This window comes from Benincasa hispida, chromosome 3 (assembly GCF_027475165.1).
Source record: "Benincasa hispida cultivar pf3 chromosome 3, pf3_genome.v1.1, whole genome shotgun sequence".
Lineage (NCBI taxonomy): Eukaryota > Viridiplantae > Streptophyta > Magnoliopsida > Cucurbitales > Cucurbitaceae > Benincasa > Benincasa hispida.
The window spans coordinates 7,240,538-7,255,842 of record NC_143480.1 but is presented as its reverse complement, the minus strand read 5'-3'; the positions used below and the strand labels follow the sequence as shown (position 1 = coordinate 7,255,842).

At 35.2% G+C, this 15,305-nt stretch overlaps 1 protein-coding gene across 2 annotated transcripts; it reads right to left on the bottom strand.

Annotated features, from left to right (window-relative positions):
- Positions 1-1,024: 1,024 nt before the first annotated feature.
- ERD2 (ER lumen protein retaining receptor family protein) lies at positions 1,025-9,396 on the bottom strand. Of its 2 annotated transcripts, XR_005482878.2 has the most exons (7): positions 9,135-9,367; positions 8,375-8,640; positions 3,259-3,374; positions 2,517-2,590; positions 2,368-2,431; positions 2,075-2,265; positions 1,025-1,264 (listed from the first exon to the last, which is right to left on the bottom strand). XR_005482878.2 is itself a non-coding variant. In XM_039036525.2 (6 exons), the coding sequence occupies exons 1-6, from the start codon at positions 9,223-9,225 to the stop codon at positions 2,229-2,231; spliced, it is 648 nt and encodes a 215-aa protein (XP_038892453.1). In that variant the 5' UTR covers positions 9,226-9,396; the 3' UTR covers positions 1,750-2,228. The 2 variants fall into 2 exon arrangements, 1 of the variants encoding a protein (XP_038892453.1); XM_039036525.2 differs by lacking the exon at positions 1,025-1,264 and having other exon boundaries at positions 1,750-2,265; positions 9,135-9,396.
- Positions 9,397-15,305: the final 5,909 nt, after the last annotated feature.

Genomic DNA, 15,305 nt, shown 5'->3' with positions numbered 1-15,305 from the left:
ATCTTTAAATTTCCAATTTTATGTCCAATAGATTCTAAACTTTTAACTTTTGTATCTAATAGATCTTTAACCTATTCAATAATTTTAGAAAAATTCGCTTGTCTACTAAACATAAAACTAAAATTTAGATTTTCTTTGGACATAAAATCCTATTTATTTCCAATAGATTAATTATCAATTATTTTTTTAAAGAGAAAATTAAATATATCAAGAACTCATTAGATACAAAATTGAAAATTTATGAACCTACAAAAAAAAAAATCAAAAGTTATTAGAAGTTTATTTGAAAAAAAAAATGGAAGATTCTATAACTTATTGAATACTTTTTAAAGTTTAGAGACCGAATGAGTACATACCTAAAAATTTATAGGCTAAATTACCTAAAAATTTAAAACTAAATTTACAATTTAGCCTAACTAATACATGAACGTGTTTTATATTATAATTTTTGTTTCTTTTACAATATTATATGATCTATAGTAAAGCCATTTTAATTTTGAAAAAAATGAAATAAATTTATAACATGAAAAAGTATAAATATATATATAAAATTTATTTACTTCTTTCAAATTATTCACATTTTGAATTTATAAAACGAAAAATGGGATGCCAAACATCTCCTTGAAAATCATAAGGTAGATCTTTGAATTGAGATTAAAAACAAAAAAAGGGGTCATACACATAACTAACAGTACTATTGTCCAAAAAGTAGTGGAATAAGACTAAAATGACAAGAGATGTGAAAGTGGAAGCCTGGGCAGGCAAGCCAAGCCTGGGGTTGAAATTTTGAAAAGGATTCACACTTGCAATCAAGAATTGAGAAGAATGGTGAAGCTTTTGGGGATTGGCAAAGCACTTTGGTAGGCCTAATCCTATCCCAAGTGCTTCTGCACTTTGCTTTAACCACTGGTCAGTGGGCCTTCACAAACTCACCTCAAAAGACTCAATTCATAGCCTTCACTTCTCCACAAGAAAGAAATTCAAATTCCTTTTTAATAGCACTCTTTAATATGTATGCTCGTCATTTCAATTCGACTAATCCCTTATATTATACCATACACCCAACCATTACAAAATTCAAAGTTATCTTTTACAGAAACTTTCTTTTCAACATAATACAATATGACTTTGATTCGTTTATAATTTGTTTTTCCTTTGTACACCTGAACCAGCCTTATCTTCAGATCAGACATATTGATTCTTCTTTTCCTTTGACAAGCGGTGGCTGCAGGTTAAAGTAGAGAGTTGTCTGATGATACTTACACTGTGAAGCACAAACAAAGTAGAAAACAAAAAACTCAGAAACCATCAATGGCTTTTTGAATAACATTAGTGACGGGTTGTGTACAGCAACTAAAGGGGAGGGGAAAAAATAAATAAAATAAAAGTTTCGTAGCTCTGCTATACTGTAAAATACATCAATGTGTTTTACATAGTTTCAGCCAACCCTTATACATCGTGCAACACTACCAAAAAGTAGTCAATAATTAACTTCATATTTGTGGAATGGTCCAAAAAGCATTCAATAATATCCTTCACTGTTTTTATTTAATTGTTCACTGAATTGAGTAATTCTTTAGGATCTCTACCATTTTCTTCTGTAATTGTAATCCACATATTCATTTAAGAAAAAAAAAAATCAGATCGATAACCTAAAATTTAACAGAAAATTTCACAAGAAACAAGAAGACAACATTTGCCAAATGAGTACTCAGCTTCCAATTTGATCACAACAATAACGATGGAGGATACCAAAAAGTCGTGTTGTATTTAATAGAAATACTGGAAAACTAAAAACCATACTGCCATTGATATCTATTAGTAGTTGCAGTGAAAATGAACTTCAAATTTGTTCTCTCAAAGTGAAAGTGGTTTCCTACGCCTTGACAATGAACGTAGGAACTACAGAATGGACTCCTGCATCAGCTTATATAATCTTGATGTCAGTCCTCCCAAGGATATCTTTACAAGTTAGCAATGAAGAAGAGCAACCTAACCTTGGAAACTATAATTAACTATGAACAGGGTTAATCAAAAAGTCCCTATGAAATTTCAGTATGCATCAAGAACCCACCTGAGGTTCTCTACCCGGAAATGAAGGAACTTGTGATGATTGAAGTTAGGTGTTCTACTTCTATCCCCACTCCCAAGCCATATTTACCTACCATGATGTAAAAACATAACTGGATCTCAAGCTCCATAACATCATACACTGATTCTAGATTTAATCAAGCTGGCAACTGAAGCTTCGCGTTGTTTTTCCAGCTGCAAAAGTTAGATTAAAAAAAAAAAAACATCACTCTATATGATACAGCAGTGTAGAGCAAAACTAAAACAATAGCCCGCATAGGAATTTGATTTAATCACCTAATGTAGTAGTAGTAAAAAAAATCAGCATATAAAGCCGTCTGAACCAGGCCAGCAATGCAAGCTACAAGAACAAAACACCATGTAAGACATTTAAAGATAACGACCAAGAGTTTGTGTGACCAAGCCAAGACCAACACGAATCTTACCTATCCACCGATTGAAGTGTATGTCTGTGAAGTATCGGTAGATCCAGTTGAGGATGTAGAGTGCACGATAAGCTCTGCAGAATAATTTTAGTTCCAATCAGAAGAACTATTTTTACAAAATAATTTTGAGAGGGCACACCCAGAAGAAGCTAGGATCTTAGCTACAGTAAGAACTTCTTCCCAAGAAAATCAACAAGAATGGTATCTGTGACTTCTATACTGTTGGTAGAACAAATTTCATGTACAAACTAGTTGTTGAAGCCTTCCCCATGACAAAAAGGCCGCCAACAGTCATAGATTCATATCAAACATATACAAATTTTCTTAAAGAATATATTGAATACATAGTGCATGGCTGCTTAGTCCAATGACATTGAACATGAAGGATTTTTCATAAACCAGTCAAAATAAGCATCATCGTTCCTATAACAATAACAACAATAATAATAATAATAATAAGCATCATCATGCTCAGGCATCCAAAAAATATTAATAGTTTCTGGACAGCAATTCACAAAAATCCTTGACCATGTGAAACTAAAAGCCCATTCATACATGTCAGTTAGAAAATTTATTGTTTTGCAAATTGGTCATTAGCTGTAAAGGAGATGACTACGTCTAACATGAATAGCAGAAACAGAAAAAGAATGAGTGATCATATTCTTTTAAAGATGATGAGGTTATAAAGCAAGAAAGTAATTCTTCCATTAAGATCCACCAGCCATAAAGGAAATATACAAACCCAAGAAAGAAGACATAATGGCCAGTTAAATTGTCAACATTTCCACTTCGTTGCAATAAGACTAATTGAGGAAGAATTGCTACGGCCTCCAAGTAGATTGAAAATGCCCAAAAGATCTGGAGCAAAAAAAGTTCAGCAATATCATTTTTCTATTGAGTCATATTGTTGCTCGTACAGAATGAACATAGGAAACACCAAACAGGGTGGATCAGAGTAACAATGTGGATTACTTATAAAGTAATGAAAAATTATAGCCATTCCTAACAAGTACTAACAAAAGTGAAGTCAGCATGACTATGACGGTAACATTGCAAGATGTATCCCGTCAATCAACAGAAAGGGGTAATAGGGAGTGATAAAACTACATTAGCAAATTTTAGTTGTTCATTAAAGGATGCAAATTTTAGTTTCAAAACTGATGTTCCATGAAAATAGTTAAGACGTAATCCTTATTCCACTGGGGTAAACAATTTGTTAGGTACCCGCCTCCCCTGCACTCAGAAATACCCAACAACAAGACAAAATATCCAAAACAAAGTACCACGAGTCGTTTATTGATCTCAAGAACAGGAAGAAGTCTGATTACAAGACTGAGAAACAACAGCAGTTGACCCTATTCAGAGAAATGATGATGGAAATACTTGCACGAAAAGAAAGATGCAACCAGCCAATTTGAGAGGGCTGGAACTCTAAAAGCCTCACTCTGCTTTTTACCCGAAAAGATGCCCCTCTACTCAATCCCAACATTCCTTATATGGTAAAACAGTGGTCCCCTCCCCTAACTAATTCTCACATCCCACTTCCTCTATAGGTAAAATGTTAGGGGAATTCCCTTTTCTGCCCCTCCTTTGGTATGTATGGATTACCGGTGGTCTGACAGTACCCCCCTCCTCGAGATGCACCTTGTTCTCAAGGTGGAGCGTGGGAAATTGTTCATTCATTTGATAGACCGGCTCCCAAGTGGTCTCTCTTGGGAAGATTTTTCCACTTCACCAGCCATTCATTTGTTGTTAATTCTCCATTCCAACGCACCCCAAGTATGGCTTCAGGTACAATTTGGAGTTCAAACTCTTCTGTCAATACCGGGGGATGGTGTTGCACATGTGCTTTTTTTTCCCAACTTCTTTTTCAGCCGTGACACATGAAAAACGTTACAGATACTGGCTTCGTCTGGTAATTCTAACTTGTATGCTACTTCCCCAATTCGTTCCAATACTTTGTAGGGCCCATAGAAGCGAGGAGAAAGTTTCTCACACCTCTTTCTCACCAGAGAATGTTGCCTGTAAGGTCGTAGTTTCAAGACACCTCATCTCCAATTTCAAATACTAAGTCCCGTCTCTTTAAGTCCACTTGCTTTTTCATCCAGTTTTGGGCTATTACCAAGTGTTCTTCCAGGTTGTATCCCTTGCCATTAACTTCTGTTCAACCAGATCATTTGATGTCTTCTTCTCCCCATAAGATATGAGAGGTGGGGGAGCACGCCCAAATACTGACTGGTAAGGGGTTGTTTTGATAGATGCATGGAAGGTCGTGTTATAACATAGCTCAGCCCAAGGTATCCAAGTGCTCCATTTGGTTGGTTGTTCATTGCAGAATCAACGCAAGTACGTTTCAAGACAACAGTTAACCCTTTCCATTTGCCCATCCATTTGGGGGTGGAATGTGATGCTTCTCTTCGGTACTGTCTCCATCATTGTAAATAGCTCCTTCCAAAAATTACCGAGGAAAATCTTATCTCGATTAGTGATTATGGTCTTCGGGACTCCATGGTGGCACACCACCTCATGAACAAACAACTCTGCTACCTCTTTGGTGAAGGGGTGCTTTAAACATATGAAGTGAGCGTATTTACTCAAGTGATCCATGACCACCATGATGGCGTTGTAACCCCCTGACTTCGGCAACCCTTCAACAAAATCCATTGTTAAATCATCCCAAATTTGATAAGGAATGGACAATGGCTGTAACACCCGGGCTGGAGTTAGAGCCTCGGTCTTATTCCATTGACAGATTTCACATTGTTCCACATACTTCTTAACATCTGACTTCATTCCTGGCCCAAAATAACTCACCAGACATACGCTTATATGTACGAAGGAACCCGGAATGTCCTCCCAAAACCGAGTCACGAAATGTATGTAGTAGCGCTGGAATTAATGATGAGGACTTAGAGAGTACTAACCTTCCCTTGTACAACAATTTCCCATGTTTTAGTTGATACTTGGGGTTGCCCTCCAAATCGTCCTTCAACCCTGCTATAATCCGTTGCAATTCCTCATCCCCTTCGACTTCTTTCAAGGCTATTTCCACATCCACCAAGGCTAGGGTACATAACACTAAGAACTCGGCAGCTAGGGGTAAATGAGATAAGGCATCTTTCACTTTGTTTTGCATCTTAGGTTGATATAGGATGTCGAAATCATGACCCATAAGTTTAGTTAACCAACGTTAAAACTGAGGTTGCACTTCCCGTTGCTCTATCAGAAATTTTAATGCCTTCTGGTCAAAAATCACCGTGAACTTGTTCCCCAATAAATAATGTCTCCATTTCTATACAAACGACACAACTACCATCAACTCCCTCTCATACATCGACTTCCCCTATGCTCGTCATGATAATTGTTGACTGAAGAAAGCAATGGGTCTGTAGTTTTGTGATAGAACCGCTCCCAATCCAAACCCTGAAGCGTCTGTTTCAATCACGAATGGTTGGGAAAAGTCTGGCAATGCTAACACTAGGATCGTAGTCATGGTTGTTTTCAACTCTTCGAATGCCTTAGAGGTTGCCTTGTCCCATTTAAACGAATTTTTCTGTAGCAACTTAGTCAATGGTGTTGTTGTCATCCCATATCCCTTAACGAATCGCCTGTTGTACCCAATCAATCCCAAGAATCCCCTCAATTCAGACACATTCCTAGGTTGAGGCCATTGTAGCATCACTTTAATTTTCTCGTTGTCTGCCTCCACTCTGCGCTGGGGTATCCAATGCCCCAAGAATTGTATACAGTATTGGCAGAACATGCACTTCTTCTTATTAGCAAACAAGTGGTTATCCCTCAAAACATTGAAGACGATTGCTAAGTGCATTTCGTGGGTAGTGATGTTAGGGCTGTAAACCAAAATGTCATCAAAGAATACCAAAACAAAATGACGAAGAAATGGCCAGAATATCTGATTCATTAACGATTGAAATGTTGTTGGGGCGTTGGTCAATAATCCAAAGGGCATGACTAGGAATTCGTAATGCCCTTCGTGGGTGCGAAATGTCATCTTCTCTATGTCTCCCTCTCATCCTAATCTGGTGGTACCTGGATCCTAAGTTCAATTTGAAATATACTGCAGAGTTGTGTAATTCATCTAACAGTTCTTCAATAACCGGAATTGGAAACTTATCAGCTACGGTCACTTGATTCAATTTTCAGTAATCGACGCAGAATCTCCAACTTTCGTCTTTCTTTCATATTAGGAAGACTGGGCTTGAATAGGGGCTACAACTAGGCCTTATGATTTCTGCTTGCAGCATTTCGTCAACCAACTTTTCGATCTCTTCCTTTTAAGTGTGCCCATACTTATACGACCTAACGTTCACCAGTGCTTGCCCTTCCCTGATCACAATCTTGTGGTTGACCGCACGCTTTGAGGGAAGGACATTCGGTGTTCCGAATATGTCTTCACTCTTTTCCAAGAGCGCTTGGATCATCACTGAAAGAACCTCAACATTTCCGCCATTAATCCCTTGTTCATTCCCTGCATCCCCTTCAATTTCCGTGTTCTGAAACTCGATAAAAAAATCCTTTGTCGTCTTCTTCCCATATCTTGGACAAAGCCTTCAGTGTTACTTCAGTTTTAGTGAGCGATGGATCCCCCCAGAGAGTTGCATGTTTCTTGTTCACCGCGAACGACATCGTTAGGGACGGCCAATGTACTCCAATGAACCCTGTTGTGAACCGTCACTGCATCCTGAGCACCACATCCATCCTTCCCGGATTGATTGGGAGGAAGTTGGTTGTTACCACCAGTTCGGGCAAATTTAGCACCACGGCTTTACAAATTCCATTTCCTTTAATTACCACTCTGTTGCCTATAACCACTCCGTACTTGGTGGTCTCCGATAGAAGTAGGTTCATCTCCGATACGAGTCGCTGATGGATAAAGTTATGTGTGGCCCCACAATCAATAAGAACTATGACTTCCCTTCCTTCGATCATCCCTTTTAATTTTATCGTTCCTCTCTTGGAGAACCCTAGCATCGACCTCGATGAAATCTTCACCTCTTCCACTATCTTGAATGTATTCAACTCTGGAACGTCTTCGCCATCCGCTATTTCTACTTCCTTGAAGTCTGCCTCGTCATTGGCGATGAATAACAAATGGGCACACTCAAAAGGAAGAGATCAAAAAGTTGTTAGGTACCCGCTTCCCTGCACTTAGAAATACACAACGACAAGCCAAAATATCCAAAATAAAGTACCACCAATCGTTTATTGATCTCAAGAACAGGAAGAAGTCTGATTACAAGACTGAGAAACAACAACAATTGACCCTAATCAGAGAAACAATAATGGAAATACTTGCAGGAAAAGAAAGAAGCAAACAGCCCATTCGAGAGGGTTGGGACTCTCCTCTAAAAGCCTCACTCTGCGTTTTACCCGAAAAGATGCCCCTCTACTCAATCCCAACATTCCTTATATGGTAAAACAGTGGTCCCCCCCAACTAATTCTCACGTCTCACTTCCTCTACAGGTAAAATATTAGGGGAATTCCCTTTTCTGCCCCTCCTTTGGTATGTATGAATTACCGGTGGTCTAACACAATGCATAGCGATAGTAAACTGCTCAAGGTTCTTTGTCCTGGAGGGTTTACAGTAGTGTTCTAGTGCTTGTGCAGGCTTTCACGAAACCAATGTTGTGAACTTTTACAGTTAAGTGGATAAATTATCGCCCTGGTTTTAATTTCACATGCAAATAGCCTAATGGGGATGAAATCTGGAAAATATGAACTCATTAGACTCATCATATATACAACCTACTGAATAGATAACTATGTATATTAACACAATGCCTCCCCTCAAACCATTAAATGCGAACTAAAATCATTTATATTAAAAATGTCTCACCTCTTGAAACCCAAACTTTTCATTCACTAAAAGGGCGAGAATGAAACATCCAGCAACAAGAAAATAATAACGAAAAGTGTCCAGGTCTTTATCATATGACCGCCTCACGATTGGATGCACCCGCATACACCAAACAATTGCCAGAGAGCTCGCTATAAAAATCATCTTCATCACAGTATTATAGACAGATATGAAGTCCGTGAACAGATCCAAATACCGGGTGAGAAAAACAAGGGCATACAGCTCCTGAGTCTTGAGTGAAATTCCTTCAAAATATGAATTTTAAAAATCAGTTCCACGTTCATGTTCCAATTAAGCAAAAGTGCTGATGAAGGGTCTTTAAACCATCTATATCCGGCTCACGAAAATCAACTCGGTAAAGAATCAATCTTTAACCCAACTATCCCGAAAACTAAGGGGGAATAATGCTATCAATCATCAGCACAAAAAGAACCAAAAGCCCTAATCGTCCGTCCAATCTTCAGCACAAAAAGTTTAACAAAAAGTTCATTAAAATTCAATTGACCAATTATAACACCTATCTGGAAGCTGAACTGATTAAAGCTCTGGTTCAAGACGTCGATATCAGGACCCCATTTTCCAATTCTATTACAGTGGGATCCACCATTGAGACACAAAAACTAAAAGAACATATGGAGACCCACACTGTTGTTTCCCATTTCTTTGTATCACTTTCCACTTCCTTAAAGCCAGAAACAAACAGAGGAAAAATGAAAAAGAAAGGGGAGGTGATAATTACCCGAGCAGGATTTGGTAGCGTATATTTTGAGGAGAAGGACTAAAATACTGATCAAGTGTGTCATATCGCCGGCGAACCTGAAAATATTCATGGTTTTGAGAGTGAAGAAGACAACCGGTACCTAGATTTTGGGGACAATTGAAGCGCGGAAGCCGGAGAAGCGAAACGAGAGAAGATTGGGAAAGGAAAAGAGGCGGAGGGAATTTTGAACGGAATGGAAATGGGAACAAACGTGGCAATTGGTAACGCACTCTATCTCCACGATGTTCTGTGTATTCGCCACCAACAAAAGTGACACCTGGCGATACACATCATCAAGTTGACCATGACACTGTCCACATCATTCTTTTGTTATTGACTTTTATATCTACAAGTTATAAATTTGTTCTTTATACATTAAATATCACATTTATGGCAAATTAATTAAGCCTCTCATGTAATAGAAATTAGAAAATGTTAGAAATTTCTTTAATAATAAAATGTTGAATGTGGATTTTAGCCACTTAAAGTATACTCTAATTAAAAACAAAATATTAATTAAAAAAAAACTACCTGACATGTGTATTATACTAATTTTAATTTTTCTTCCAAATTAGTTAAAGCATTCCAGGTTTATTTTTTCTAATTAAGTTCAATGATTATAGAGTGAAAAATCCATCATTTTTTAAAATAGTAATTAATATCTTACTTATTAAATTATGCATGGATTGACGCTAGAATGTATGTCATTATTCTATTAATGATGAACTAAATAGGTGTATGGTTAAAATAAAATTTTCTGAAATTGAAAAGTTATATAGCGCCACATCACCCAAACTACACAACCCACAATTTATTGTTTAGCCATTTTCTCCGTCTCTACCATTGTTTTTTACAACTAAGAGACTATTGGTTAAAATAAAATTTTATAAAATTGAAAAGTTTTTGACCTTTTTGAAAAGGGTTAGTTATAGATAATAAGCAGACAAGCCAGAATGGGCGGTTGGGTTTTTGTGTCGATATGAATACCATGGGTCGAGCCCAGGCCCAAGCAAAAAGTTCATTTGATAACGGGTTGGGCTTGGCCCACCCAACAAGACCTATGTTACATTCCATCCAATGAACGGCCAGGCATAAGCATCTTTCTTACATTACATAAGTCATAACATAACAAATTAACAATACTAATGTCCTATTAATAATATAATAGATTGAAAAGGCGGCCAAAATATTATGAAATAAGAAAAGGTGAAGGATACAAAAGTAATTGAGTTTGGCAGAATTGTTAGATTGTCCATCTTCTGAAAGTTAGCAAAACAAGAAAATCATTCCCCATATTGTAAAAAAAGTAGAGAAAATAAAAGTTGCTGCAATGAATTGAACCCACCTCCCAAAAAGTGATAAATATAAAGTTTGAAACAGCCGCAAAGGTCGCCATTAGCACGTGAAAAAACCTTCAATTTCAATGTGGCTGCCAAACTCCATTAATTTAATCACTTAATAACACATTACAATGTAAATTTAGTATCATTTCCATGCCCCTGTCTCTTGGGAACTAGACACCTTTCAACTTTCCCGATCCACTTAAATCATACCCTCCACTCCACAGTGCTATACATAGTCAATTAATTCCCTAGCCTGACACATTTGCACTTGTTCTGATCTGCTAATTCATTCGATTCACAAACTCAAACTGGAGTGTTCTTCTAATCATTTGCTTTTTGGTCATGATTTGAACAATACCTGGATGGCATGCTATAATGTTCAAATTTGGGTTTAGGGGTAACAGTTGTGGCTAGGTTAATCAAAGATTTAAGTTCCATTTCTCTTGTTTCTTTCTTCTGTGTGATTGAACCAAAGGATATTAATGTTAGGAGTGGAAACAAAGTTTTACCTTGATTAAAGAAGGAAATGATTATAGATATATAACTAAGACCATTATCTTCATTGGTATAAATTTTTTTGGGTGATACCGAAAGCAAAGCCATGACGGATTATACTTAAAAGTAGATAATATCATACTATTGTACAGATAGGTGAAGGTTTTTGTTATTTCTTATCAAGAGGTATTGAGGTATTAGAGTCATGGTCTAGACTTAACTCTGTAGGTGAGATCCTTATATTCTATACGAAAAATTTAATGAGTCCCGTTCGTGTTCTATTTGGCTAGCCTTGTCATCTTCTCTACCTTGATAAAAGCAAGTGTGATTCATGCTCGTGTGCTCTATTTGGATTGTTGAAATGCCTTGAATCTAGTATGTAGCACTTCGAATGATCAAGTATCAGGGTCTAGAGGCGGTGTGTCCTGATAAGGGTTAAATCTAAGTCATTTACGTATTTGTCATATTTATGTTATTTATGTTTACAACCTTAGAATTTAGAGAAGTACACTTTATATAAACTATGTAATACTAAAGGCACCTCAATATCTACAATATATATTATTTTTTCTAATAAAGTTATTCTCCTCTGTCTTGTAGATGTAACTAACACATTGTTAGTAAACTAGGTAAACCTCTGTGTCAATCTCTTTTACTTTACGTTTTCTATTTATTTTTTATTGTTGATTTTTAACATGGATGTTAATCCGAGATGAATGAGATATGTTTGGGATAGAAGAGCAAGTCGACTTGATCTAGACCTACCTCGAGATGAACTAGAGGTGCCTTATAATTTAAAGAAAGCTCTCTAACGGGAAGTTAACGAATTTATTTGAGGGAAGACTCAAGGTGTTACTCTATTCAAGTGGAGGATTGTTAAGAGTATAAACAAAGTCACACATTGGTTAGCGAATAAAATGAGCATGACTATATAGATAAGGACAATTAGTCTCGTTGGTATGAGACATTTTGGGTGGTATCAAAATAAAGCATGAAACGAGAATTTATGTCCAAAATAGACAATATCATATCATTAAAGAAATATATTGAGTTTTGGTTGTCTTTATAACTTATAAGACATTCCCTCTATGGCCTAAGACCAAAGTAGGCAAATCAAGGTTCTCAGTTTGGTTTGTAAAGAAAAAAGAAAAAATCATAAATTAAGGCAACCTGTAGATGCAAGCGTGGCATGTGCAAAAAACAAAATATATAAATAAATAAAAGGGCTGTTTGCTGTTTGTGTGTGTAAATAAATAAAAGGAAAAGCCCCACAAAACAAAAAAAAAAAAAAGGTGTATGTGTCTGTGTAGGATGCATAAGACAAGAGACATGTGATGGGTCTGAGTTGAGATTTTGATGGGTTACAGAGAATCCAAGAAGGTACAGATTAATAAATATGTACTATTTATTCTAAACAGATATATATGGCAAATGGAATCCTATTGTATTCTAACCCCAACCCTTCCTTACCTGCTTTGCTTCCCACTTCAGATCCTACTTTAATCACATCAACGGCTATTGTTTTTAACTTTATATTATATGCACCAAAATACATTTTTCTCCTTTTAATTTTTGAATTTAAGTTTTATTTGATTCACAAATTTTTAATTTTAAGTTATCAACAACTCAATTATATGATTACATTGGAAACTTTTATACTTTAATACTTTTCTAATATTAATGGTGAGGTTTGAACTTATTTACTTTAATTACTTAAATCTTGTTTGATAACCATTTATTTTTTTGAAAAAAAAATTACTCTTATTTTCTCTAAAATTCATACAATGATTTTCGTCTATTTTAAATAATCAATGGCACTTTAAAGCCTGCATAGGGGTTGCGAGTCCCAAAAGGAAAAGTAAAACCCTTGGGATCTAGGTCAAGCAACTGAACTTGTAAAGTTTCACCAAAGAAGAAATGTTCGAGCTATGCTCGATATTGATACTTTGCAACCTCAAGAGTCGCATCTATATTGACGTTGCTGACATTGCACGTGTCTCAAACGAGAGTAAGATGATGAGCTTACGAATAGCCTCACACCATTGACCTAAAGAGCAAATAATGCTCTATGTATTTAGTCCAAACTCAATATTTCATGTACTAACTTAGGCATTAGAGTGTATTCGGCTCAACACTATACTAGTTGAGTGCCATCTTGCAGGTCAGTTCTAGCTCCAACGACTTGTTTGGACTAGGAGTAAGTTGGTGGGGCGAGAAGGCTCAAAGTGAGATACCTGCACCAACAAGAGTAAAATAATAATAATAATAATAATGTTATTAATTACTTATTAAAAGTGTGATAAGCTAGTTTTAAGCCGCTAAACATTCGCTCCAATTTTGATTAGCGTGAAGTTTCTTAAAATTGACAAATATAAAAAGGATATACCTCACACAAAAATGAAAGTTTTTCTCAATTTTAATTAAACAAAGACGATTTTAAAGGTTCATAAACCAAAATTGGATAGAAATTAAAGGGTAGTTGAGATCCATTAAATTCCAATATGAGATGACATTAATAGGAGGTGGGAAAATAGGAAAGTTTGAAGGCCATGGAGATCGTAAGAATTCTCCTAAATTGCCAGAAAGGAATATCATTGAAGCTTTGCCCTTTGTTGTAAAAGAAAAGAAAAAAGAAAGAAAACATAAAAACTTACCATATTGCTCTTGTTCATGATAAACTTTTACAAATTACCTTTAAAGTAGAAGTGGAATTTAAGGTTAAAATGGAAACTTGAAACAGATATAACAATATTTGGATGGAATAGAAAGTTGAGGTACTATTTTAATTTTGGATGGAATAGAAGTACTTTTTAACACAATGACCCAAAGTTTCTTTTTTAAAGAAAAAAGGAAGGGAAAGGGAAGAAGAGGTGAATGAATGAATGAGATTGGGCATGGGATGTGGACAGGGTTTGTTTCATGTGTTTGGTTTTGGGGATTCTGCGACACTCTTTGTGGGTGGGCCACCCTTACCCTTTTGCCCATTGCTTCCCCACATTTTACCCTTCCTTTTAATTTCAATACCAAACTGTTCCCTCTCGATTATTTGCCTAAATTCTAATTTAAACACATTTTCATTCAAAATATATTTAGTTACTCATTAAATATTATAAGTTGAATATAAACCATTACTGATTAATTTTTGGACTTATTTTATGTTTAAATTTTTGTTTAATCATTATTTTGTAATATCATATAATATATTACATATTTTAAATTTTATAAAAATAATTGAGTTTATAACATGAAATAATACAATTCTTATTGTTTTTATCATCTTTAATATAATTCTACATTTTAAAATTTTGAATTTAGCATCTGAATACACTGAAAACATAAAAAATAAAAAATAAAAATTATTTTCAGAGTTTGCAATGTTTGGATTATAAAATTCAGAAACAATTTTCGGAAATTGAATCCAGACTGCCAACTAAACACATATTTGTTGAAGTCAATGAATATGAAAACATAAAATAAAATTTGAGTTGCCTATCAAATACGCCCTTACTTTCTTATGCCCATATATTTAATGTGACATTACCGACAATGAATTTTAAATAATAGAGTTTCTCCATTATTTAACCACTCCACATTGTTTATTTTGAATTTTAAATAACAGTAAATGGTTATTGTCCACCTATTAGAGATTAATCAAATAAGGTTCCGATTCTATTTTAATTTATGAATTTTCAATTTTATTCTATTTTTGTCTTTAAACTTTTGAAAAGGGTTTACTTTAATCACTACTTTTAAAATTAGGTCAACTCTTTGACAGAAATGTGAGAGAGTTTTATATTTTGGATGAATATGCTCTAGATGTATTAAGCATGATGAAGTTGAAGTAAAATGCCAACAACTAACACGCCAAAATACTAAAGGACCAAGATTTTTAGCTGAAAGTGTCTTTCAAATTATGTCGCTTTGTCATCTTATTCAAAACTAAAACTCTAGATTTTTTCAATGTAGCCAACTTATTTGATAGTTTAGTAATCCAAAATACAAATCACCCAATTTTTAAAGAGTTAACAAACTCTCAATATAGCAAGAACCAAAATAAACATTTTTTTAAAAAAAATTTAGAGATTGCGAACAATTTTAAAAGTTTAGAGACCAAAATAAAATAATATTCAAAATTCAGGGACTAAATTGAACGTTTTTAAAAGTCCAAAGAGCAAAATAAAATATCATCCCAAGTTTAAAGCTTAAGATAATATTTAAACTAATCAAATAACCACTCTACAAAACTATTTCAACAATGAGGTCAATATATAACTTTTTAAAGTTGTAGCTCTTTTTTTTCCTTTTGTGTATT

Coding starts and splice junctions, on each gene's coding strand:
- ERD2 (XM_039036525.2), bottom strand. CDS start 9,225: ATGAATATTTTCAGGTTCGCCGGCGATATGACACACTTGATCAGTATT. Junction 8,641..9,134: donor CGCTACCAAATCCTGCTCGG/GTAATTATCACC, acceptor CATATTTTGAAG/GAATTTCACTCAAGACTCAG. Junction 2,432..2,516: donor ACACTTCAATCGGTGGATAG/GTAAGATTCGTG, acceptor TTGTTCTTGTAG/CTTGCATTGCTGGCCTGGTT.